Below are 27539 nucleotides of genomic sequence, written 5' to 3'. Positions count from 1 at the left end.
AAATCTCACAGTGCCTCATACTGACTGCCATGAACAGGATCACGGTTAACCATTAGACAGTGGAAGAACAATAATGAGCTTTTAATTGTTAGGATTATCTCATCATGTGCCCGCTACATTTGTGGCACAGCTTTTGGTTTGTTTAGAAATATTTTATGTTCCTACCTGTGTTTGTCACATCACACATGAGGAAAATCAAAGCAACGGAGCCAGGTACAACTAGGAAAGCTAATTCCTTCAGGCTTGTGTTTTTCTGAGCTGAACTGCGGAAATTAGACTCTATTGGCAGAAACCGTTATTGTGCCGCCACCTTGTGGCACCGCAGCGTCTGTTGCCGTTAACTGAGAAAAAAAAACGCAGTTCTTTACAATACAGGTGACTTTTTTTTTTCTTCAAATCAATATCCTTCAACCAGGATGCATCAGAACTATGTTATCAAAATGAATAGAATGAATCGCACCGTGGGAAAATGTGCATATTTACAGATACAGTATAGTGCAAAGAGAAGGAAAATAATATCAATTAAAAAGAAATAAAGAAATAAAATAAAACAGTAAGAAAGCAAGAAAGGGAAAACAAGATATTTACATCTTACAGTTGGATTATCTACATAATACTGATATATAAGTGTTTTATTGCACCTTAATGAAATGTAAGTCGTTGAGAAGGTGATTTTATTGAGTGCAGGAATTACTTGTTTGATGTGTACGCGAAGTATTTATTTATTTACTTATTTTACATATTTGCTTTTACTCATGGAGATTGTTTAAAATGTCAAATTGTTTTTTTTCCATCCACGACACGAACGCTGACCGCAGTACAGTTGCAGTGTCTAACCGAGACCACAAGATGGCGGCAAAGCAGCGATTTTGGCCCAACCGGCCCAATTTCAGCAGTTCAGGTCGGAGCAACGTGGCAGAACGATCAATATAAAACCAAACGTATTATTTAATTTTACTGTCACATTACCGTACCACAAAAACCGAACGCCGGTTTAGTTCAGGCCCGCGTAATACAGGTGTCCAGGATGTATCAGAACTAGGTTATTGTCAAATGAGAAAATTGAAGTTTGTTTTATGTGCACTCTCAGTAAAATGACTACCTTAAAAGTAAGGGAGGATAAAAACAATTATCGCTACGCCACATCACAGCATTCCTAATCATCACAACTTCATTGCAGTTTGGATTTTAAGTGTGATTTAGAATTAATATGTAATATTTAATGTTGTAGTTGTGCAGTTGTAGTAAGAAAGCAAATGGCAAATCATTTTAATCCCTGTTAGTGACCTTTTGTAATTGTAAGTTACATAAAGTATCAGTGATAAAGTTAAGTATGATATAATTACCAGTTTTGCCAGAGTAATCCCGTTACATTACTCTGTTACTAAAAAAAGTAGTTTACTTAAAGTAGTGGATTACTTAGTAATAGATTACTCACCAACACTAGTTCTATATATACATATATATATACATATATATATATATATACATATACATATACATATATATATATATATACATATACATATACATATATATATATATATATATATATATATATATAAATTTAGATAGTTTTGTGTTATTTTGCACAAAACGACTAACTACTCTGTCTTCTTTCAGTTATGTCTACTCACTGTCACACCTTACTGTGAATAATAGTATTTCTTTTTGGAGATAATTCGAGACGGAATCGGTACTTTCCAACATTTTGAATGGCAACAGATACAAAACATGACAGATGAATGGTGACTTTTAAAAACAATTGTCCATTTATTGATCAAGTAGACAAAGGTAGCCGAGACGGACAGACACAATCAAAGGGATCAACGTTCAAATCCTGACAAACAGTTTCTATAAAGTGCCAACAAGAAGAGAGAAAAAAAAAATCCTCACTGATATATTTATATGCACACACACACACGCACATACACACAAAAACCACATAGAAAACTAGACTTTTAACCGACTCAAATATTAGAATCCATTATTTAAAAAAAAAAAAAAACAAGCCCAGACCCAGAAGGTTCTGCTCTAAAACGATTCAGGCCAGTAGGAGGCCTTTGAGTGTTTCTGTTGAAGAGGAAAGAGGCGTTTTTTGATCAGTAGTTCATCTGGAACTTTGGCTTTTCTCAGAGAGGTCCAAAGTCAAGAGTGCTCGGTGAGTGTGCAATTTTGTTTGTTAGAAAAGAAAAACAAAAAAACATTTAAAAAAAAAAAAAAATCACCACTACCCCCCCACCCGATGACCAAATACATTCTAATGCCCGCTCGGAAGCAAGTCTTCCTATGAAGGCACTCAAGTGGAGGGTCCGTCCCCTCAACCCCCCTCACTGGATATTATTCAGACACAGCACCAGTGGATCAAATCTGACCATGGGTGTGAATGTGTGGAGAAAAAGTCGCTCCTTTCTGTCCAGTTTGCTCACTGCATTGTGACTTTGGTAACTGACACTCCCCCACCGCCGGTTCCCCCCACCCCCCCCACCAGCCTGCTGGCTTCCGATGCCGTCGTTCCTTTCACCCCTTTATGTCCTCTGCTTCCTCCTGCTGTTCATTTCAAAATAAGGCTCCACTCCTTTGCCTTTGCACTGAGGCCCCCTCTTGCTGTTCTCTGGCTCGCCCTTGACCGCTCCGACGTTGGGGGTGGCTCTCTGAGGGGCGGGGGCCGGCCCGGGGCCGGGTTGGGCTTTTGAGCCCGCCTGACCGGGGGTCCGGCCCGCCCTCGGCGTTCTGGGGTTGGAAAGGCCGGCGCCAGTGCTGGTACCGCCGGCCAGGACCTGAGGGGCAGCGGCCACTTTGCTGGGCGGCGGCCCCTTGGCTCTGGCCGTGCCCTCCTTCCCTCTGGTCAGCACCGGGGAGGCGGTCCGCGAGGTTGGGGTGGGGGCCCTGGTCTGAGGGGCGGAGGAGGAAGCGGCGGCCCTCAGCGCCGGAGTCGCTGCCGCCTTGGCAGCCGCCCTCACTCGCCGGGCCGCTTCCAGGCGGAGGCGGGACGCCGGGGAGCCTGGGCGGCGCTGGGCGAGGCGGGAGCGCTGGGTGGCGCCTGCGGGGGGCCGGCCCTCTTTGGGCACAGTGAGGGGGCGAGGTATGAGGGTGGGGGTGGGGCTGGTGGTGGGGCTGGAGGGCTTGGGGAACTTGGAGGACGGTTCAGGGCAGACGGGGCTCCGGGGCTGGGGGGCGGGGCCGCTGGGCGACGGCCGCACCTTCAGTTTGGAGCCCGGGTTCGGAGTGGAGGAGGACGGGGTGAGGGCCCTGCGGTGGAGCTGCGCGCAAGGGCCCGCCGGGCTGGGGGGCTGCTTGGAGGGGCCTCCGACCGGGGTGGAGGGCAGGGAGGAGGAGCCTTTGGCGGAGGTGGGCAGGGGCAGCTGGGTGGGCTTCCTGGGGGAGGAGGGCGCCCCCTGCAGGACCTTCTTGGCCGCCGCCAGGGCAGCGCCCGGGCACTTCCTTGGCAGGGTGGGGGTGCAGGCCGGGGAGGGGGCGTAGGAGCGGCATGCGGGCCCCGCCGCCGGGACGGCCGGCGGTTTGCAGGCGGAGTTGGAGGACGAAGACGACGACGAGGTGGAGGAGGAGGAAGAAGAAGAGGAGGAGATGAGGTCGTTGACGGCGGCCAGGGGGTCCATGTCGGGGGGAGGGGGCGCGGTGGAGGCACCACCATGGTGGTGGTGGTGGCCCCCCAGGCCGGGGGGGCCTTTCTGAAAGGCCAGGATCTTCTGCTCCAGGGTGGTGAACTGCAGCACCCGCAGCGGGTCGTACTTGGTCAGGAAGCCGCGCAGGGTGTCCCAGCCGCCGCCGACGCGCACCATCACGTGTTTGCCGTGAAGCATCTGTGAAGCAGAAGGTCACTTTTCATTTCTGTTTTTTCGGTCACTTTTCATTTCTTTTTCTTTTTTTCTATTTAAATAAATGTGGCTTTAGATAGATGCCCAGATTCTTTAAAGGTTAAGTTTGTAGTATTTGGAGATTTTGGAGACACAGCGACATCAAGTGGTTACATTTTGGATTGCAGCATCTTTCACTCTCCTGAGCTTGCCAATGAACTACAGTGGCCAGTGCACCCACCCTGGATACCTCATCCACCTTCTTCTGCTTTGTTGGTTTATTTGCGGACGCCAGCTTTTACCCTAATTGCGAAACGCACTGTCAGGCAGCTGGATTGTCCTCACCAGGCTTCCTTAGAAATATGGTGGTGCAAGATGGCAACTAACTGGGAGCAAGACCCTTGATTTATTTATATTCTTATATACACACACAAGAGAACCTTTCCAAATGACTTGTATTGTACTGGCATTATACACATTCATTTAAGTATTGATGGGCAGTACATTAAGCTTTTACCAAGATAAAAATCAGAAATCAACTGGACCTTTAAACAAAAGCGGCGACGCATTCCAAGAAGCTCCCAAAATAGCCGCAGCTGCAGATCCAAACAGGGAGGCGTGTCCGCCCCGAGGGCGTGCACGGCGCGCACGGCGTTGTAATTATGATGTAACGGTCTAACGTGATCCGCCGCGATTGGCTAACGAGCTTACGTGCGTTTCACCGTGGCTGGCGAGAGGGATCTAGTGACGGCTTCTCTTGGCAAGGTTCTCACACACACACACACAAACACACACACACACCTAATTGGATGTAAACAGTGTGTGTGCTTGTATCAAGTGCTGCGCGTGAAATCTATTTATTTCTACGCAGAGTTGTAAAGGAGCGGCTCGTTTCCAGTCAAAGGTCATGGCTTGCAGTTTACGCAGAAAGGACTGTAAAAGCAATCTGGACTCACACGATTCTTCAAATCTACAAATATCATTTCTGGTTCATCACAGAAAACAAAAACAGTCTGATGAGGACTTCCTGTAAGATTGGGGTTAAGCAAGAAGCTATAAGTCATGTTACCTGCCCTGTTACCACTTCTGCCTTTGACGTGTCTATTTGGGAATCTTTGTTGTCAAAGTGGGATGTATTCTTGCATTGCATTGTATTATTATGAGTTCACATTCCTTAAAGCGTCTGTTATTTATTGTCTGTAATTGCTGTGAGGAGCTCAGGCAGAACAACCTGAGAATATTGAAAAGGTGAAACAAGGAAGTAGCTGCTTGCTGAATACGAGACTGATTTTCAAATGGTTTCTACCCACAGATCAGTGGGACTTGAATTCACATTGATTTTTCATTGCCTTGATCAGGGCATCAAAAGCACTTCCTGCTCAACTCTGAAGCAACGCTTGCCCTCCGACAGGGGAACGGCCCTGTCTGCGAGGTCAAAGGTCGGCGTAAGCACCGGAGCAGTCGAGCTGCGGATCATCTCGGCCTACTTCCCTCCTGGCTGCCCCCCCTCCCCCTCCCCCTGCTGCCGCTCCGATTGCTTCGCGAGCGTCTCGGAATCTTTTCCGCTCGGCTGAGTCTTACGACGACTCTTCGTTTTTTGGATTTGCGCTTCCTCCTCGCAGTGCGAGACTATCACAGCGACCATTGTGTTGAGGCCAGGGCTGCGTCTGAATAGAATCTGCTGACTGCCTGAATCCCGACTTTAAGTGGGCCAGCGCTAGTCTGCTGTTGCACTGTGCGTGTGTGTTTACCACTCTCACCCGAATAAAGAGCGTCTTGTCCCCCAGTCTGTAGCGTCCCTCGGACAGGTACTCAATGGACACCCTGTTGGAGCAGTTGCAGGGAGGCTCGTCGGTGCCGTGGTCCTGCCAAACCAAGACACACAAAACTGTGAGTAGGCACATTTATCTCATCATCTTAAACAACAGCGTGATGCAGCCACACATTGCAACACCAAAGCCATCATGATGTACAACTGCACTCAAACACTTGGATTTCATATAAAACAATTATTTCTGTCACTAATATGTACATGACTTGTAAAATAATCCAACTGTCAATATAATGTATTTTTTTTATTTGTATATTTGTATTTTATATCTTTGTCTTTTTTTATTTGTATGATTTTTGTTCTTTTGCACTGTATTGTTGCTGTAATTATACAATTTTCCCCAATGTGGGAATAATAAAGGATTCTATTCTATTCTAAAGGTAATATGATGGGCGCTGAATCGCGCACGTTGGCGGTGATGAAAGGCCCTGAAGACAGAGACCTAAAAAACTGTTTCCTGACACGAGAGAATTCAGCAGCGGCCACTTTTCCATCCCAACACATTTCCTGCTTCGATGAGTTTGGTTTATTTATTTTATTAAAATTATTTTTAGCCCAGCTGTCTCTTCTAGTGATAAACTCCCTCCTCTTGGGAGGAAATAAACTGGGCGCCGCCGACGGCGTGAGAATCTCGACGGGATCTCTGAGTTCAGACAAATTATACACTCAAGTTTTTTCTGCCCGTCATAATACATTTTCAACGAAAAAAATCAGACGCGTTACTTTCGAAAACTGTTAACACGATGGGAAAGATGGATATATACGACAGAGCAAAGAAGAAGACGAACAAACAAGTTATTCGACAATGGAGAATAAAAGGAGCCATGCAGAATCAACATGGCGGAACCAACAGGTCCAACCCACTTGGTCCTGCGTTCATCGCAGCCGTATTGGCAGAGTTTGACATACTCTGAGTTGTGCGTTTGTGCGTATGTGTGCGCCTCTGGCCATATGACGGCATCTATCTGCCTGAGTCACACGGCCCAGTCACATGGTCGCTCCCCCCCGCCCCCCACCACCGACCCCGTGGGGCGCCGGTGAAGCGGCAAGAGTTGCAGCTCAACAACTGGGTCGCACGTGGACCACCTGCGTGACGTCGGTGTTGGCCAGGAATGCGCGAGTTACGTTATTCTTCAGGATGCCATCATCATCATCATCATCATTATTATTGTGGCAGAAAACGCGAGAACGCAGGGAAACTGAAATATTCAGAAGGTTTATTAATATAGTTTCAAGCTTGGCGGGCCGGATTGAAAAGCTTAACAGGCCGCATATGGCCCCCGGGCCACAGTTTGCCCGTGCCTGGTGTAGGACGTAGGGGGTTACGGAGGTAGGAGCACTCACCCCGGCCTGGTAGAGGCCTCCGTGCTGGCAGCACACGCTGAAGGTCTTGACGGCCGGCGGCGGCTCCTCCGTCAGCAGCAGCGTCTCCTCCAGCTCGATCTCCTTCTCCAGTTTGACCAGCACGGGCGGCTCCACACCGTACCTGGCAAACACAATTCAAAATGGAACGGTGCGCCTTTCGCACTGGAGGTGAGGCGAGGTGAGGCGAGGTGAGGCGAACGTACTTGGAGACGATGCGGCCGATCTCCAGCAGGCAGAGGCAGACCTGCCGTGGCTCCTTGTGCAGCACTGGGACAGAGAGGCAACAACACTTATTTCACGCGTGTTGGGAAGCGGCGGCGTTTCTATTTTTGGTGCGTGGGGGAGGGGAAAACGTGACATCGTGAGTTCAAAATGAGTCGTTCTCCCCCTCTCCCTGAGGGGGCCGCCCTGATTCATGCAGGCGGAACTTTTGAAGGCACTCTGGGACACGATTTAAAAAAACGCGCATGCGTCCCAAAGGAGAAGCGGATAAAAGTCTTTCCGGGCTTCTCCCTCTCTAAAACTGCCCCAATCCGTTTTTTTAGAGAGCCGTCCGCACACTGCGGAGAAGACGCCCCATGATAAGTACTCAGGGTGATTGGCCTCCACCAGCAGATCCTATTAAACCATTAAAACCAAAGGCTTAAACGATAGAGACCCCTGGGAGAATTACAGGGCTTACGAGTCGGGCCGTTCTTTTTTTTTTTGTGTGTGCAGTCGTTTTTGACATCGTGAGCGAGTGACCAGTTGGTTCATGCACAGGATCTGCGTTTTAAAAGCAACTTTGCATCAAAATGGGTTTACACACGTAAATATATACACATATACATTCGTACATATATGCACATATACACACACATATACTCACACATACATATCTGGATGGAAAACAGGTTTCAGTTCCTGGATAACGACCGGGTTCTACAAACCGACACAACCGCAAAGGGCATCCAAAGCAAAGGCACCGATAGGAGGAATGAATGGAGCCGGTCCTTACCGAGGCCTTCGGACTCGAACAGGTAGGTCTCCTCCACGCCGATGTGGCGGCACCAGGCCAGGAAGTTGGCGGTGTTGTCGCGGGCGAAGAAGGAACCTGGCGAGGCGTGGCGCTTGCACGCCACCTTCCTCGTGGTAAACAGCTGAAGGGAGGAAAGAAATCTCAGTGTAAAGGGGCAATATGGGATGGAAAATAAAATATGACAAGGTGAAATCTCACCCTGGGCCGGTCACTGATCGCGCGGCCCGACTCACCTTGCACAGCGCTGACGGGCAGCTCTGGGCAACCTTGGTCTGCAGCACGCCGATGAGCTCGCAGAGCTTCACGCCGTTGTTCAGCTCCTCCATGAAAAACTCGGCTCGCACCTCCTCACCTGGAGACAGCAGACGTGGAGAAGGCGACCCAATGACCAAAAGTGCTGCAAAAAGGCGAACACGGCTCTACTCTTGTCGCTCTGGGCTGCTCTTCAGACCAGTGCTTCTCAACTGGTTGAGTCTCGGGACCCACACTTTTTTCCTCGTCATGAAGCCGCGACCCCAAATTTACTCAAAAAAAAAAAAAAGAAAAATGGTGCAACAACACAGAATGCCTTCATCTAGTTATAATAATCATATGGATTCATTCAATTGTGTGTGACATTGTGTGTCGACAATGTTAACGCAGCGATTGAAGCTCAGTTTCGAGCCGTTCAGGTGGAAGCTCGTAGCGACGGCTCAGAGGAGTCCTCTATAAACTCCCACGGCCTCCTCATGTAAATCACAGACACCCAGGAGGCTCCGAACAAAGGCTGCGCACGCTGGATTTACACGGAGAACGCCGAGCACAATGGCTCAAACACTTTGTGAAGAAACATTCCCAGCCTCCTGGGAGGGGGGGGGGGTTCTCTGGAACTTCATTGGCTGTACGCCACCTGTTTCTGCAGCCTCAGGGAGGTTTGCATATCAGATAGGGTCGCATATCAGATAGGGTCAAACTGTTGAGAGGAAGAAGAAAAAAGTCGAAAAAAAAAAATATAGATTTCAGGACGGTTGCGGCCTGCCCACATTCCACAGGACAAAACCCAAACTGTCAGTCTCCTCATGAAACAAAATAAAAACAAGAAAAGAGCTTCACAATGGAGTCAGTTTCCAGTCGGCTTCGGGTTCCGCCCTGCTCCTTTGTTCTTTTTCGATGGGTGTGGGTACAATAATGGGAACGGTGAGGATTTGGTTGCACTCGTGTTCTTCTTCTGCGGGTTCGCAGTGCTGTACTGAAAGCCAATTACATGCGAGAACCTGGGTCAATGTGTGCTTCAGGGGGCGAACTGTGAGCAAGCCATGATTTACACAGGCAGGCATGGTCATGTCGAACCTGCTCGCGCTTCCCAGTACGGACTGCAACTAATAACTATTTTTGTTGTCGGCTAATCTATTGATTATTGTTTCAATTGGTCACAATAATCTTCTTTGTTTTTCAGCACCTTTGTTGGACTTCTGTTTAACTTAACTTGCTTAAATCTTCACACCTGTGTAATACTGTACTCTGACAGAATGTTTAAAAAAAAAATATGTATATATATATATATATATACATATATATATATATATATATATATATATATTAAAATAATGTCACATAAAACATTTATCTAGAACATAGTTATATTTTTCAACGTAAAATACCAGCTATATTAATTAACAATTTAAAGATTATACGCAATGTTTATCACAGTTTAATCCCTTAAATTGATATTTAAGTTGTAAGAAATCTAAGAATTAATATGCCCTAAATCACACAGTTGATAAGTGATGATAAGTGAAAACGTGTTAGAATTCAGTATAAACACTAAGGGGGCTGTACTTAACTAATTACTGCTGTAAAGTATGCATTTACTTAAGCGAACTAGCGTTCGCTAAGCTAGCTTGCTCCATGATTTTCCGACTGATAAACGTACGAAAAATCGTACTATGTACTTGCGTCATAGGCTGAGGGTTAATTAACAAATAAGCATGTAATGTAAAAAGTATCAACGAAATATCTATCCTCTACGTTAATTGTGAACTAGGTGCGTGATGATACAGCGACTGCGGGGTGTCGGTGACCAACGTGTTGGAGCATCGCCGTAGCGCTGCGTGAGCTTCACAGAGTTCGCACCCAACGTGTTTCGCTGCTTTGTTTTCTATGAAATATTCCCAAACTTTAGAAACTTTGGGTCCGAGTTTTCGTGCCTCGTCTATTCTGCCATAATGCGCGCATTCTTCTTCTTCGTTTCCTTGCTGGATGTAAACGACGAGCAACACTGCCACCTTCAGCACTCGTAGCTGCACTGCAGCTACATGCGAGCACGTAGTGGCCGGAGTGTGATCTTATCATTCAGCGATTTACAATAACAACGCGACGCCTTGACGCTTACATTTTTGCATTAACAAATGTTCGTTGCCAGTGCAGTCAATTATGTCGACTGATCGTTGCGGCCCTATTTCCCAGTAAATCGTAACAAAGCTCGGGGGGGAGGGGACCCCGCGACCGCTCGCTCACCCAGCATGCCGGAGAGCCAGATGGCCAGGTCCTCCTGCATGGGCACCAGCGTGGCCTCGTGCCTCACCGCCAGCCACTGGTCGTACTGGAAGACGTCGGCCAGGCCGGGGCCGTGCCGCTGCGCCAGGGGGCTGCGGGGGCTCCGGGGGCTGAGGAGCGGGGCGTCGAACCTCTCGCCGAGCCATACCTGGACACCGGGGGGGAGAGGAGGGCATTTCAAATGTCATTTTATACTGCTGCTATATACATTCAAAAATGACAACATATTTAAAATCGCAAGATGAAAAATATTTTATTATACACCTGGAGAAGTTTAGGTCAACACTGAACTCTGATTCATTGAAACAAAATGTTGTTATTGATATCTGTATCCAACCTTGTTAAGTCATTGTGAGATGATTATCGTGAGAAATCATTAACGTGATGAGCATCATTAATAATGATACAGGCAAACTGAGAAAACCTATTATTTCAGAAGAGTTCAGCAAACTGGTGGCCCGTGGTATGACTCAGTACCCATGAAGTAGCTCTCAGGTTCCAAAATGGTTGGTGACCCTTTGGTAAAGTAAATGCATTACAAGAAAGAAGGGGGAGCAGAAAAGGCTGACATTATCACCTGGCATTTACTCACAGCAGGGGAAACCAGCAGAAAGAGCAGATTAGTGAGTCTGCCCACTTATTGAGACATCTGCCTAATCTGATCTGAGCGCTTCCTTCAGTAAGTCGCGCTTTTTGAGGCGACTCCGAGGCGGAGAGACGTTTTAGGGGAAATTAGGCGATGATTAGCTTTCTTCTGTTTCGAGTTACACAAACCGAATTGTGTACAGCAGCCCGTTGAGCCCAATTAAGGCCGTCTAGGACGTCCCGAGTCAAATGCTGTCAAATGCTCTATGCGACCGAAGTCTGTTTTTGGAAGTGTTGCTAAGCGGGTTACGCTAACCTGTTCTCATGTTTCCCATTTGGCTGAGAAAAATCAGGGTCTTTTCGAACCTCCCTCTGGGAAGAGATGGAAGATTTGATTTGATTCGATCTGAAATATATCTGATCAACTGGAGCTCGAAGCGGCTCTCTCTCCTTTAAGTGCCGGACCCTGCAGTTGTGCGACGCAGCTTTGCACCGCGTCATCGAACTCTGGCGTGGGCATCCATGCAGAGAGGTAGAGACGTGTCAGGGACGATGTCGGAACTGGCTGCAAGCTCCAGTGGAGCGGGGCTTGCAGCCAGTTCCGACAAGGCCGCCACCACTGCCGCTGCTCCGCAATTTGGTGGTTTAGTCGGCGATACAAACCCGGATTCATTTCCATTCTAAAGGAGACAAAAACCCAGCAAGTTTGCGTTTTGTGTCCCGTTTTTTTAGCATTTCACCTACGAAAATGGCAAAAAGGAGTCTGACTGAATGTGTGTGTGTGTGTTCACACTGCCGAGCTGGGTGCCTGGAGCTGCCGATGTCCCAACGTATTCGTCGCTCCCGTCGGTCCCTTCCCTCCCATCTCATCCCCCCTTTCTCTCTCTCTTTCCCTCGGATGAGAAAGAAAGAGGGAAAGAAAGAAAGGAAGAGAGGAAAACTAATCCTCCGGTGACCTTGGCCGCTCTCTGTTTCACAGCCGCCGCCCACGTCCGTGGTTTTTGATGTTTTTCAATTAAAAGAGATTTTAAGCAGAAGTTGGAAAGTCCTCTCCTCCCCTCCCAGAAAAAAATAAATAAACAAATATGGAAATCAGCAGCAGATGTGCACTTTGTGACACCTCGTCCAGACGTTACATAACTCGCTTTCTGGGCGGCGGCGACTCGTCCACTTTGCCGACATCTGTTGAAGACGAAGCCCTTAATCCCCCATCGCACAACCAGGAGAGTTGTACATAACACCCGCCGGCTACAGTGGGAGGAGTTGGCTTAGTGCCCCGAAAAACAAGGAGCACGCATATAGTCACCGTAGATCATAGGTGTCAAACTCTGGCCCGCAGGCCAAAATTGGCCCGCAGAGTCTACTACAAATCCCAGAATGTTGTGCTGGTATTTTGGCACATCAATCAGGACAGGGCGTTTGTTAAAGAATGTTATGACTTATTTGGTTTATTGTTGTCAATTTTACATTTATTATTGGAAAAAGGTAACTGTTGAAATTTAAAGCAGAACGTTGCAAATAAAAAAAGGCATGCGATTTTTATTTACTTGGATGAGTTATTTATTAATTTATTTGAAATTGGATTTTGCATGTGTGAAATATGAAGTTATTTATTGAAGAGTATCAAGCTCTGTTTGTTCCACATTAAGGTTGAAACTTGTTTGGGTCCATATAAAAAGGTTCACGGTTACATCAGGAGGAACAGTTCTTCAGTGAATGTCAATGTTGGCCTCTGAACTTTGTCCAAGTTTGAAATTTTGGCCCACTGTGTATTTAATTTGACAGCCCTGCTGTAGATCGTCGGATAATTAGCCCTCTGTTTACAGCCTCCCGCATAAGAAACGCTTGGTTTTGGCGTCGTTGCTATTGTGGGAGAGGTATCGCACCTCTCACCCTCCCTTGTGACATCACAAATCTGCTGAACGGACCGCCGTGTCGCGCCTGAAAACCGTCCTCTGTCGCTCAGGGATGCGCGAGGCCTCGGATGGACGGCGACTCTGTGTGTGTTTTTCTTCCCAGGCCAATCCGCGGCCTCTCGTGACTCACCGCTAAACCGGCGTAATGAATTTTGTGGTGGAATGCGTTCGTCAGGTGAAGCCTCGAGCTTTTGGAAACCCAATCAACACGCTCCATTTGGGAATGTTTTTTTCGTTCCCGACCCGAAGTTCGGGCGGCCTCTGACCTTAGAAAGGCGAGTGTCAAAACGCCCCAATGTCAAAACCAAGGTCAAAGGTTGCCTCACTTCAAAAGGGACGCGCCGACCCGTGCGCGTGCATGCATGCACGCACACTGGCGCACGTTACGTAACGGCGGTTGAGGAGGGCAGGGCCGCCTGTGGCGTCCAGCAGGTTCTCAACAGCATATGAGCATTTCTAGACGAAGCGGCTAATTAGAAAAATGCAGACCCGGATTACGCTGAACCTTTAAAGTTACATTAAAAAAAAAAACATACTCCTGTTGGGAGGAGACGTCTGAACGCACACTAATCCTCCTCAGACTAGATCAGGCATGGGCAAACCTTTTGACTGGTGGGCCACAAAGGGTTGTAAAATTTGAGTGAGCCTCCTCATAGGAGAAAAAATATAACATGGGATGTATAGAAAACATGTGCTTTAATGTCTATTGAAAATGAACCAAAGCAAAGTTGCAACAAAATATGCCTTTGAAGCCGCACGATGTTTAGCTCTTTATTGAAATGACTCTGAGAACACTGAAAAAGAATGGATGAAATAAAGCTATTTTACGACTTACTGACGATTAATATCATTTCTTCAAGTTCGGTGAGCCGGATTAAAAAGCTTAATGGGCCTTAATGGCCTCCTGGCTGTAGTTTGCCCATACCTGGACTACATGACCACCTGACTACGTCCAAGACCAAGCAGCTTCAGTGATTCTATTATTCTGTCCATGCTTTTTCTAATTTGGACGTCCTGTTATATATTATATATATATATTCCTGAGAAGCTCGCGGCTCGTTTTGTTTGTTAGCTGCAGACAATTCAGGGATCTCCGTCTTAATCCTCGCTATTTATAGCCGGGCCGGCTGATCTCGTCGAAACAATAATCAATACTGGGAAGCTGGAGCAAAATAAAACAGATTAGCGTTCCTTCAGCTAGTGTACGTGACATTCCGTTTTTTCAAAAGCAAGAGCGCTCGTTTGCATGCGTCCAATTACATAAGATGTTCATGACCGATCTGTTTACTGCATTACAGAAGTGACGTCATCAAGATGTTCTACTATGATTCCATCTGTGAAAGAACAAGTCGGAAAATTAGCGAGAAATTACCTCTAGCACTACTCATTAACATTTGTTTTTGTCTCATTTAAGATCATTTTAATCATAATTTCAAATTCAATTCATTATTCCAGTCTTGGGGTATCGGCATCTTTACATTTGCTCAAACGTGGATTTTTTTTGTTGTTGTTGGAGTTCAGTTCCCATGGACCACGTTGACCTCTGACCTTTCAGGGTTGAAAACTAAACTAAGAGCTGTTTGGCCTGGCCACGCTGAACTAACAAGGTCATGCAGCTCCTTTCAAATATGAAACGGAGCCACTTGTGTTTGTAACTCTGGGAGACGAGGGGAAACGCAGAGGAATTTCACAATCCGGCTCTTTGATGGGTAATAAATCCTCCAAACGGCGATAATCGTAGAACACTTCCGGGGCCTCTGTTCAGGTTATTCCTCTGTCTGAGCTGAGCTCCCTGCCGAGTAACATATAGGAACTAATTTTAGTGTGAACAACGCAGGTTCGAGTCTTAGCCCCTGCCTAATCCCCCTGAACAACCCTGCTCATTTGTGCTTTTGCACTCTTGTTATTTCTTTCTGTTTTGACGCAGCCCCACAGAACAAATCCAGGACTATCCGCTGAAATATTCTAAGCCCGTAAAACAATGTTAAGCCACTAAAAATTATTTTCGACCCCCAAACACGGCACCAATTTCGAGCCGTCGCAATGGTTTTCTGAGAACAGTTTGGTCAGTTCAGAAAATCATCATCAATCATCAATCAATTCTACCCTGCTCGTCCTCTACCCCCTGCGTCTATACATTTAAGCGTATGCCACTTATACGTCGATGGATGCTTCCATTTCCTGCCCGGTTGAACCCAACAGTCAGAGTGCAACCGGTTATCAAGTGATGACCTCGCTCTATTTTGGCAGGAGAGAACCGAGGTGAGCTCTAGAAGCGGCACACAGACTCACAGTCTCTGTTGAGGATCAATATCTTCACAGGCTGCCTCTGGGGGAGGGGATGCTATTGATGATGCTACACAAGCTAGGACAATCGGGGTTTGTTTTTTTTTTTTACAAACTCATCTGATTAGGATCAATATCATTATCGCTTTTTTAGATATTTGCCCTTGCAACAGCCCAAAAATGAAGAAATTTTATTTGCTCTACCATTTCATAGACAATGACTCATATTTGCACTGAAGAAGCGGGAGCCAGCCGCTTCTTATTCAACTTAAAAACAAATAAATAATAGTCCTAATCTGATAAAAGCACTATCAAAATGACTGTCCAAATATTTTGTTGTTTGTTGCTGTATGTGGAGTGGTAGACAGGTATTCTTTACTGAGTGACGACGTTCTACTTTTACTCCCTGCATTCGTCCACAAACATCTGTACTTTCTACTTCTTACATTGGAAAACCTGCTCGTTACTTTTATGTTTAATAGGATTTAAAATATACAAATGATGTTGTAATTCACTTTATCATTCATCATTGCAGTTGTTCCTAAGGGATATAAAGTTATTTCAACTATGCTATTCTGTTGTTTAATGTAAAAGTGGATCTAATCTAATCTTATTTTGTAGTACGTCGGCTTTGGGGTCACCACTCAGTATGTTTTGAGTAAAGAGAAAAACACAAATGTAGAAAATAATGTTATTGATATTAAAAGTGTAAACGTGGATGTAACAATCAATCAGTACTTTTAGTAGTATGACTCAAGTACAGAATGTGAATACTTTTGCCACTGGGATTCATACGTTCAAAGACGCGTTGCAGGTTGTGTCGTGTGGCCTCAAATCAGGAGAGAAAATATTTCGAAAGGTTGAATTATCCTTCAGGCGGAGTGTTGTCAGAAATCTCATTTGAAAAATCTAACTGAGGGCCTGCGCATGTGGAGAAATGAGTTCGTTGGAAGCTTAAGAATCCAGTTAGGATGCCAGCAGTGTTGGGGAATTTCTTTTTACCACCCTCTTAAAACACGCCGACATCTGTGCAAGAGGTTTTCCTACCACATGTTAGAGCGCAGAGCTGGGACGCATATTTTGCGTAGCCACAAATCCAGGGAGACGGGGAGTGGGGGGGGGGTGGGGTGGTGTTGCGCGCTCCATCCGCACCCCTGCAAAAAATGCGAGGAGCAACTCCTCGGGGGTGTTGAAGCCGTGGAACGTCTGACACGCGTTAGAAAAACAACGAGGCGGCGTGCCGGAGCGCAGGTGTGCTCGCCGCAGCTGCCGGAGCGGCAGTCAGTCGTCTGAGGCCGCTCTTTAAAATGGGAATAACTCCGGCTGCGGCCCGGGGAAACTTCTTCCACCCCGACTCAAAAGTGGCGACGCAGATCGCCCTGATGAGTCACCGCTCCGCTCGGGCACAGTGGAAGAACGCCGCCAGCTGAGCGAGGGAGCCTTTGCTTTGGAAAAGGGTGACGTCGGCCGCCAGTAATGCAGGCAAACAAACATCAAAACAGACGAAACTATGGGGAAAACAACTCCACTACGAACCCAAAGGCTCTGAGGTGTGAGAGTTACGCATTGACAAACACGGCCAAGGAGAAAATGAAGCCCGTCTGGCACACCTGCACCTTGCAGAATTAACAGAAAATGCTAATTAACACAGCGGAAATTACGAACAAATGCACTTTTGATTCTCAGATTTGACTTTCTGTCAAACCCGTCTCGGCTCATTGTGCATTCGTCAGCATCACAAGACTTTCGCTGGCCATCAAGGACGGCGAGTAAACGAAACCACGGGAGAGGTTGAAATTGACGAGCTCACCTGGATTCCAGTCTGGACGGCCATGACTGCAGATCACAGACGAGTCACTTCTTCATTCTGAGGGATGAGAAGAAATGAAAAGTGTTAGGCGGAGGCGACGACTGGATGTTGTTCACATGGGTGAAGACTGCAGCGACCTCCAGCAGGAAGTCAATTTAGGACAATTTAAGACAATCTTGAATTGGTATAAAAAAATGTAAAAAAGTGCTCAAGTCTTTCAGAAATGACAGGATTGTAAACTTATTGAATATTATTGCCCGTGCTGAGCGGATGCAAACATCATTCGCAACATGCGGCCCTGCAGAGATTTCCCATCATGAATGAGGCATTCATCCACTCAGGGGTAACATTAAGTCATATGTAATCTGCCTGAAGCCTGAACTGGTGGCTAAACCTCATTTCTACTGGAGCTTGAGACATAAAGTTTACATGAATCCTTATTTGCCAAGTCAGTTTTAAATCAATCCTTGACATCTACAGTGCGTACTATAGAAACGAGGGATACCAGTATCGCGTATCAGTAGCAGGGTCGAGTACTCGAAATGTACTCGTGAAACACGTGCCGATACCACGACACAGATACCAGCTGTATACGTTTGCGTATGAAAATGTTGTTAAATTTGTGTTTGTACTGCAGTAAACGTTGCGGCAGTCACCTCATGTTCAAGGAAGACGTGCCGGGGAAAGTTGTTCAAATAACAGAACATCTGTGGAAAAACTAAAAGAAAATCAAAGTCATTCTATCATGTCCAATGGCCTTATGAAGTACTCAATATTGTAGTATGAGTACTGAAATACAAGTATTTGCACTGTACACATGCTGTTAAAAAAAAAAAAGCGGTACGGGTGCATCCCCAATAGAAACAGACAACGGTCTTCCCACTTCCTGTCACCAGTCCCCCGGGTTTTGGATTTAACAATATTAATACTACGAGCCGGTGCCGAGGACGCAGTGAACAGCCCCTCCGGCGCTGGTTTGAATAGCTGCATCAGACTTTCTCACGAGGAAGCCATCGGGCACTCTGGCCTTTTCCCCACACAGGATGTGAAGGATTATCCCCACGCTCGACTGTCCCAGAGGGCGTGTGTTTGACAAAGACACGGCGTGGGTGGGTGGGTGGGGGGGGGAAGGGGGGGTTCCTAACAACACTGATAATTTGGTGGACACAGCTGAGGCAATAGTCCCTTGCCACAACACACACACACACACACACACACACACACACACACACACACACACACACACACACACACACACACACACACACACACACACACACACACACACACACTTTCAGAAACGTTGCCTTAGGAGCGATGTCATCGCCAGCACAGCGACGGCTCTGATGGAAGCTTCAGAAACACCCTTTGTCACCGGAGTCCGGTTGCCCTGCGTGCGCAGTCATTGGACACCTAAAGCGGAGGTCGAGGCAGGAGACCAGCGAGTGGGACGGGACAGGACGGGACGGAGGAGAGGATGACAGCGCAAAGAGCACCTACCTCAGAACCCAAACGGAGTGGTGCCGGGTCAGGTTAAAGAAAAAAAAGAGAGGGAAGACTCAGAAGCGCATCTCCGTTGGATCCCCGAGTGCTGAGCTCACCGCCGCGCAGCCTGAGCAGCTCTGGCTGTGAGGCAGCGGGGACGGGAGAGGGGTGAGAGAGCGTGACAGGGAGGGGAGGATGGATGGGAGTGGGAGGAGTGGTAGGAGGAGGAGGAGGTGCAAAAGGAGAGCCCTGACTAATGAAGTGGCTACGCTTCGCTAAGCCCCCCCCCAACCCCTCACCCTCCCCGACAATCCCGTCACAACGGGACCCTCATCTCACAAAGCTTCTATTGTTGCGCTAGCTCGCCGCTCTCCACACACACACACCAGCAACCGGGAACTTCCCCAACCGACCGGGATGCAATGAAATGGAATGAGTGGAGGGACGGGGGAGGGGGGGCTCTTGGTTACCTCTTGGTGCCCTCTCCGTATCCCCCTGCACCCCCGCGAGAGAAATTTAGCATTCTGTTCAATGTTTTTCGTGGCAAAGCGAGTCGAGCCAGGGCCCCGTCGCTCCTCCGGGGACGGCCCGGCCCACGTGCACGAGAGTTCCGACCGCTTCGGCCCCGGGAGACAAACAAACACGTGACGTCATGACAAGCGACTCGCGAGGATGCGCAGCTGTGGAACGGACCGTTTTGAGACTACGCTGTAGTCAACAGAAGAGACTGTTGAAGGTTACGTCATGTTCAGGCGGAGGGTTCGCTGATCAATGTTGTGGGGATTCAAGGAAGCTACACATCACTGAACAAATCAGATTGAGACGCTAGAAATAAAAGTCAATTTACGACCAAATGAGTTGATTTAAATTTCTAGCTTCTCGATATGATTTGATGATTTTTTTTTTCCCTCAAAGAACTCTTCTGATTCTTCTGAGCGGCAAAAACAGACAAGAAGCGACAACACGCAACGCACACTTTGCGTGATGCTGCTCCAGCTGCTAAACTTTTTATGAACCGCGTATAAAACTGACGAGGGCATTTTTTTAAAAGCGTAAAAAGAAAGACACACAGAGATATCATTGATCTCAAAGAGTCGGCAGCGTCTTTTCAAAGTTCATTCGGGACAGAATAACCAGAAGCGGCGAAGGAACGAAGACATTTGGCTTTGTCGGATAAGAGGGGCAGATGATTCCGCTTCTTCTCGGCACGCAGGCGTTCGTGACCAACAACCCGCACATTCACAAGAGCGAGAAACAATAAACAATTCAAAGAGGACGAAAGGGCAAATCTTTGGACGCCGAGCTCCAGTTGTTTACATCTGGGGCCTCGGCGAAGGCGGCTCTGCGACGGAGGGCCGGGAGGCACCCACGCACGGTCAAAATGTCAGGGTGCAAGGGGGGTGGGGGAGACGGACCGGGGCCAGAGGGGCCCGGGCAAAGACAATAACACGCTTCACGGCGCCGGTGGAAAGTGTTTCCACGCGGCATTCTCAGGCGGTCAACGCAACGCGACAAAGCCGGCGCTCTTCCTCCATGTTCCATTTCCTCAGTCACCCACTGCTTCTGGTGCCCTTTGGTCCATCAGGGACTTTCTGTTCTCGGCCGGGCCAAATATGCAGCTGAGCCTCTTTACGGAGAACGTGTCGTTAGTTCTTTGCCTGAGCGCTCCGACGGAACAAGGTGGAATTTAGTTATTCCTTCACTTCTAAATCAGTTCCCACAACTTCATTCCTCAAGGTGCTTTATCAGAATTCCCCGTCTCAACCGCAGTCCCTCTTACTAGTGTTGCCGCCGAGACCACAACATCCGAGACAGAGATGTTATCAAGACTGGAGAGTATCGAGATCGAGACCAGGACATCTGGCGTTCCAGACCGAGACGAGAACAAGACCGCATGCATCAAAGAAAAATCACAACAAAACAAATGACTGCTGCTTTTTTTTTTTTGTTACATTCAAGATGCAGAATCTCGAGTCCACCCAGTCCGAGACGAGATCACGGCCCCTACACAGCGGTCTCGAGACCAAGACCAATCTCGAGCACTACAACACAACCTCACGACGGTCCTTTTTAGTTCCAAAGTCATTGTGGGATGACTGCATAAATGAGTCAGCCCACTTTGGCTGACCCTTGTCAGGTTTGGCTTGACCAACCCGTATTTCTTCTTCTCGAGTGAAATACAAGCCTTGTTGGAGGTGTGTGTGTGTGTGTGTGTGTGTGTGTGTGGGGGACAGGGGGGGGGTCCTCCACTTGGGAAAATGGGACAAAACAACAGTTGTGGGATACATAAGCTTTAGTGTTAAAAAGAAATAAAGAGACTGGGCTTTTCCAGTGGGAAGACTGAAGAGTGCTAAGTGTCGACCGCACACTGATGCGTTTTCTAAAAGGCATCTTCAACCCTGCATTTTCATTAACTCAAACCTGAAGCATGCAGAGACACATTAACGCTGCTATGAATTATTTATCTGGATTGTCTCATTGACAGAAGTGTTTCCCATTGTTATGCACTCAATGGAATCCACTTCCTGCCAAGAAAAAAAGGTGCTGAGCGAGTAAGAAGAATTGCCCCTGAGAAAGAGAAGCCTGAAGAAGAATGGAAAGAAAGAAGAGCGATACTGAGCCCCATCTCCACGTCGTTGACACCAAACATAGATAGCTGTGTATTTCTTATTTCGAGGGTGGTGGTGGTGGTGGTGGTGGGAGGGGTGTGTGAGACATCTGTCCGCACGTCCCGCGTGGGTCACCTCTCCCTCTCGCCGCAGATAGTAATCATTTAAGAGGATCAGCGCTATTCCAGACAGCAGGGCCCGTCCACCTCGGCGACGGCACTGACGGCAACAACACACACACACACGCAGCACGTGGCGCACACATGCAGCCTGCGGCGTTTCCGCCAACTGCACGCGAGCACCCGTGCAGAAGTGCAAAAAAAAAAAAAAAAAAAGGGGGGAAAGAAAGAACCGGGAAGGCATTACGTAATGCGTTAAAAGGAGCATATCGGGCTACGATGTCCTTTTGATTTTCCGGTACACGGCGCCGTGCGTCTCTCGCAGGAATAGATAAAACGGACCGAGTGTACATAGGCGAAGAATTGGAAAAAAAAACAACAACAAATAATAATAATAATAAAAAAAAAAGGGAGGTCATCCACGTGCAGCACCTCCGGGACTTTTCGGAGCCGTTGTTCGTCATCTTCTGCAGAACTAACCGAAATAGTTTGCTCAATTGATCGCCTGGGAGTTGCCACATTACTCACTGGGGTGTTTCTTGATTTGTGCAGGTGAACGCGACCAACTCAACTTTTGGCACTTCATTCGATGACTGAAGCGGACAAGAACGGATGACTGACCTCGTTCAGCGAGCGTGTGTCCTCGCTGGCTCGAATGTAAAGCGGCTGGAAGCTGGCGGCCTCTCAGAACCAGCGACCCTCCCACCAACCCGACCCTCACCCGTCCCGCAGTCCAAAGCAGTTCTGCTGGACCCGACCCCACCCTCAGAGAATACCAACTCCTCCTCTATTAGACTCCTTCCTGCTGAGGCCCTTTTGTGTCTGGACTTAATTACCCTCTGGGAGCAGCTTTTCATTTAGATCCCGGCCTGCTCCTTTTCACTGCAGATGGGGCCTGGCTGCCTGGGGGAACTCATTCTGCCGAGGAGAATGAAAGAGTAAATAGCTGTCAACGGTCCGCAGTCGGCGCGACATTATCCCGAATAAAACCCTCTCAAGTAATTCAGGCCCCTGGGTCTGCACAGGCTTGCTGATCATGTTTCTCCCCGTTTTGTTGATTTGTGTTTTGTTTTCTTTACATGGTTGCAACACAACATCCCCGGTCAAGCGGGATTAAAAACAACTCTTGGCCCGTTTTCCTCTCGCCCTTGTTTTAGTGGTCTTTCCTGAGAGGTGAGACTGGTGGGACCAAAGTCCATCTTAAAGGCTTGAATGGGTTGGAGTCACCTGCCAATCCCATTTTGATTAGTTGACGCTAATCCTCGGCTCACCACACACACGCCAACTGCTCATCGCGGGGATCCGCAAACACGGCGGTGCTGCTCGAATCGGGATCAGGCTTCCGGACCGGCTTTCAAAGGCTCGCTACAGCAGAGGAGCCTGTTCGTTGATTCCGAGGTAGAAAAAAAAGAAGAAGCTTTCTTCCTATGTTTTATTACTTTTTTTAAAAAAAGAAAAAAAAAAAGTCAACCATGACGGTTAGAGGCAGTTGCTCTCGTCACGGAGCGGTGACTAACACACAGGCACGGCATCCTTTAAACTGGAGCAGCCGTGGCCCAGTGCCAACTCGGGAGTCATTCCTGCTGAACTCACGCACGCACCCACGTGCACACACACACATACACACACACACACACGGCAACTGACAGCAATGACATCACTGTTTCAGTTGCAGTCCAGGCATCCGACCAGTGAGGTGTTTGAAACGGCCGTGCAGGAGAAACCCAACGTGCCTAACGCTTGATTTCCCACCTTTGCTGTTATTTTACAAAAAAAAGCAACTGACAGCCTGCCAGTAGCAGAAGTGGCCATGATTTTTTTTTTTAATTAAAGGTCGCAATTAACAATGCAACACCTCCATTCAGGTGCTAATTAATGTTATTATGAGGCTTTTTTTCAGTTAGAAATAGAAACATTACAAAGCTTCCTGTCAACCTCAGTAGAAGAATTAAAAAAAAAAGACAAATTAGAGTCTGTCACTCTTTGGAGGCACTCAATGCACAACCTCGCTGTTGACATGTAACCAGCTTCATTGGTCAGTTTGGATAAGCCTCTGTGGCCCCAAACAGGCCACGTCTCTCGACTCTTTACTGAAGGTCGGGTCAAGAAGATAAGAGGTCACAAGCTCAGCCTAATTAGCCACATTTGTTTGTCGCATAATAATCCCCATCAGTCCAGGAGGAGGAGGAGGAGCAAGTCTTAAAAAAAATTCAGAGGAACCTTTCACCTTAATCAGCCTGACTTTTCTGACGGGACCGGCGAAACCTGAGCTCCCTTTGGTCTACGGCGATTAACAAGGAGTGCTTTGATTGTGAAGGCGTGTCAGCTACGGAGTGCACGCGTCCGCTAACAGAGTAACGACCCTCCCCCCCACATACATACATACATACATCCCACCCCCAACGCACACTCAAAAACCACCAGTCCAGTAAGCCGTACCCCGAATAAATGAGGGCTAATCCAAGATTTCATGATCGTCTCCATTGTGTCCACACACGCAGCAGTGGGGCCCATATGCGCCCACGTGCATTTTTAACTCATTAAGCCTCCTTTGTCTCATCTAGTGTGTGTGTGTGTGTGCGTCACCCTTAACTTCTTGTGGGAGCCTTAGCGGGCCTGAAGCGCAGGGCCTGATGCCAAATATCAGGCAGATGGTCATTATGAGGGATGGATGGAATTTGGGTTGGGACTCATAACACGCGCCCTTATTCATAGAGAGCCGCGATGGGACAGCGTCGTCCCACACAGGACTGCCATGGCAAGCGGACGAGGGCATTCCAGGGGCACCTTGGGGTTTGACACAGAGAGGGAGGCTTGGCACTGAGGCAAGTCACACCCTCTTGAAAGGAGCTGGTCTCTTTCTGCGAGCCTCAACGTCTTCTTATCCAAAAAGACGAAATAAAAAAATCACTGTGAGCGCTGTGCAAAGTCTGAATCACGCAAAAAGAAAGAAAGAAAAAGACACGAAAACAGACAAGGATAGCACCGCCTATGTCAAAACGACAAGGTTCATTCGCAGTAAAGAACGTCAAGCTGATGCCAGTACCTCGTGTTCAGAAATAGAAGAAAACATCGGTCGGCAAACACGACTCTTTCACAAACGGAGGCATCCAGAATGTTTAGGTTTGATTTGCACGGCCGAGTCACAAGAAAGCAGCAGAGCAACACACACACACACACACACACACACACACACACACACACACACACACACACACACACAGAAGCACCTGCTGAGCCTTTGCTTCATCCTCCTTCCTCTAACAGGAAACCAGGAATGTCACAGCAAAGGGGTTCTTCGCGTTAATATACCCCACTGTCACTGTGCATTACTAGATAAACGAGTCAAGCAGCGTGCCCACTGCTGCTACACAAATAAAGAAAGAATTGCATTTCCTCCTCGGCATGCTGAGCCGGGCTTCCTAATGCATTTTCTTCAGCCACCACCACCACCAGTATCATCATGCAAAACGTCTGCGTCCCAAATTAGATGTGCACCAGTGAACTAGTCATCCTCTTACCTATTTATTCCCACCTGCCGATCCCCTGTGCGTAGTCGATATTGGAACCGCCACCCAACACTAACACGCAAATACCTGATGTCAATGCCAATTAATCGGATGCCGTTATGCAACATTTAAAGCTGCCAGGTGCGACAAGGGAGCGAGGTGTAAGCAGCTTTAAATTGCAACCTCATCATTCAGTCGAAAGCGACGCGGGCGAGTAAAAAGAGAAAGTGCCCTTCAGAAGTTTATTTCTTAAAAACTTCTAAACGGCACTTGAACTGCAAGAAAGACTATTGTCACATAGATTTTACGAGAAACACACAAAATAAAGTAAACCAAGCTTGTCATTCTTCGAATTTTACGAATTTCCATTTACTTCTAACTTTCAGCAAGCTTGTGACGACGCGCCTAAATGTGAAATATACACAGGAAAACACAAAACAGTACATAAACGGTCCAAAATTACACATATTTGCAGTATATTCGCGAGCAGCCTCCACGAGGCTGCCTCATGGATTTGGGGGAAGAACGGGGAGAAAACTTGGACACGAACGGGAAAACTTGGGCAAAGGCTCCCCGAGAAGCCCTCCACGACCGGGTTGAAATGCCGAGACTCACCAGCAACGCTTGAGCACCGCTGAGGGGTGAAGAAGTAAAGCCCAGGACAGTTTGCGTTGACTTCTCCCGGCGTTTTCCTGGTGGGAAATCTCGAGGCTGTAAACTTCTTGTTGTCGGACTCTCATGTTCGCCGCTGCTCCGTGTTTGTGGGCAGCGGTGTTCGAACAGGCCAATCAGAGCGCGCCAAGCCCAGGGGGCGGTACCTCAGCTTCACCTGAGTGTCGTGTTACTATAAAAATCAAACAAATACCACGTTATGAAGTCCAAATCAAGACCAAAAATCAAATAAAGAGTCCAGTTTTTGTCATGGTGTGATTTCCTTTCTTCCATCTTCTATCTAAACAGCTCAAAACACAGTGACATCTTTATTTTCGATGAATGTATTTTATTTTACCATAGAAACAGTAATACATTTTTCACAATAGGTTGTCAACGACATTTATTGAATGTTTTATGCATAAATTATCATTAAAGGGAAAAAGAAACTGTGTTAACCCTTTTCAATAAAAACTAAAGGCATCATGAAAAAGCTTAGTAGCTGGACAACTTCACAAGAAAGTGTATTTCTTTCTCTCTATACATTGTGAGTGACTTGAGACATCTGCCTTATCGAGATGTAATGATAGCAGTGTTACTATATAAACACAAATGCGACACTGACCTATTTCACATTTAACAATGAGCAGGATGTGCCCCCCTTGCATGCAGATCTCTTTTCAGCGGCCATTCAGAGCTGCCAGGTCTCGTGAGGGGGAAGCAGGACAGGTTTGTGTTGAGCCTCACCCTATTGTGGAGTGAATGACCATGGTATTTTTTTTTTGTCATGAATACTTCAGGATACAGCCAGTCCTCCAGCTGCCAAGCCTGCCTCCTTGCCAGCTGACCCTTTTCAGATCTGTGAAACCAGATATTTTCCTACTCACAGCAGCAAACACATTATATTCATGAAAAAAGCTTTTGCTTTGACATCTCTCCACAAGGATCAGTTTAAACTTATTGTGCTACTTGACGGGTTGAATATTTTTGGTTCAATGAACGACAGGTTTGCTTCTACAAACAAGGGTCCAACAGCCACAACCCCAGGGACCTGGCATGCTGCTAATGAGTAACAATGCCAAGAAACATGGTCCTGCTACTGAGAATAACAAGTCATCACTGAAAAACAAGTCAACAGGCTGCCACTAGCATGTATATTCTAGATGAAGAACTATCATTAATATTTTCTATTTTTTTTTATTTGGAGATTTAGTTGTTTACCTTAGGGGAAGAATAATCACCAGTTGCCACAACCTGCTCATCGCCATGCTCCAACTGTCTGTTTTACATCTCTACTCCTCACCTTGTGTGCGAACTACAAAATGCATTCAAATTTCACAAAGTTGAAACACTTGTGAATCTCTTAAAATGATGCATGCATGCTGATACTTCACGGTGGGTCATGGACATAGTGGGAAAATAATTACATGTTCACCTCGAAATGTCTCCTGCCATAAATTGTACACAAGTGCCACCTAGCGGGAAAAATACGTCATTGCAGCTAGATTTACAAGTAAACGGTTCATTCTTCATCACTCCTGTGATACGGTTTTTGTTAAAAACAAATGGCAGAGCAATTTTTGCAGACTAAGTGAATGAACTTGTGGTGTTTTCACTGTCTTCTTCTTCTTATCTTTAAATTGTATTTTAGGAGTGGGCTTTGTGGCAGCTTAAATGTCTCCAAAAGAAACGAGGATCTTTGGTGTTGACATGATATATTTCAGATGCAAAATTTTAAAAAGCCCAACTATAAATTAGAGGTGACTCTTTGTTAAATAAATCAATATTTTACTTCTCCTAAATTGAATTGTTACATCTGTACTCCAGGCAGGAATTTAAACCAATCGTTTTGGGTTAAAACATGCCATCACTGTGGCAATTCAAGCTAAGTAACACTGTGATCACACTTGAAGATTAAATGAAGGGAACTGAACAATTTTTTGGTGACTTGAAGAAGTTTCGCCTCTCATCCGAATGGCTTCATCTTTCTAAGCAACCAGAT

General features: G+C 47.1%; 1 protein-coding gene across 3 annotated transcripts; it reads right to left on the bottom strand.

Annotated features, from left to right (window-relative positions):
• Positions 1 to 1749: 1749 nt before the first annotated feature.
• Positions 1750 to 25653, bottom strand: gas2l3 (growth arrest-specific 2 like 3). 3 transcript variants are annotated; one of them, XM_076011481.1, is made up of 10 exons: positions 25502 to 25649; positions 24899 to 25020; positions 17165 to 17221; positions 10529 to 10715; positions 8266 to 8384; positions 8012 to 8153; positions 7218 to 7281; positions 6994 to 7135; positions 5579 to 5683; positions 1750 to 3824 (listed from the first exon to the last, which is right to left on the bottom strand). In XM_076011481.1, the coding sequence occupies exons 3-10, from the start codon at positions 17186 to 17188 to the stop codon at positions 2529 to 2531; spliced, it is 2079 nt and encodes a 692-aa protein (XP_075867596.1). In that variant the 5' UTR covers positions 17189 to 17221; positions 24899 to 25020; positions 25502 to 25649; the 3' UTR covers positions 1750 to 2528. The 3 variants fall into 3 exon arrangements, with proteins under 3 accessions (XP_075867596.1, XP_075867594.1, XP_075867595.1); XM_076011479.1 differs by lacking the exon at positions 24899 to 25020 and having other exon boundaries at positions 25502 to 25653; XM_076011480.1 differs by lacking the exons at positions 24899 to 25020; positions 25502 to 25649 and adding an exon at positions 18665 to 18819.
• Between the last annotated feature and the right edge of the window lie 1886 nt (positions 25654 to 27539).

Source organism: Nelusetta ayraudi, unplaced genomic scaffold (assembly GCF_046127955.1).
Source record: "Nelusetta ayraudi isolate G7.1 ecotype Tasmania unplaced genomic scaffold, CSIRO-AGI_Nayr_v1 ptg000135l, whole genome shotgun sequence".
In the NCBI taxonomy this organism is placed as follows: Eukaryota; Metazoa; Chordata; class Actinopteri; order Tetraodontiformes; family Monacanthidae; genus Nelusetta; species Nelusetta ayraudi.
This window is presented reverse-complemented; position numbering and strand designations above follow the sequence as displayed.

Coding starts and splice junctions, on each gene's coding strand:
- gas2l3 (XM_076011479.1), bottom strand. CDS start 17,188: ATGGCCGTCCAGACTGGAATCCAG. Junction 8,385..10,528: donor CTGGCTCTCCGGCATGCTGG/GTGAGCGAGCGG, acceptor TGCTGTCTCCAG/GTGAGGAGGTGCGAGCCGAG. Junction 8,154..8,265: donor GCCCGTCAGCGCTGTGCAAG/GTGAGTCGGGCC, acceptor TCCTCCCTTCAG/CTGTTTACCACGAGGAAGGT.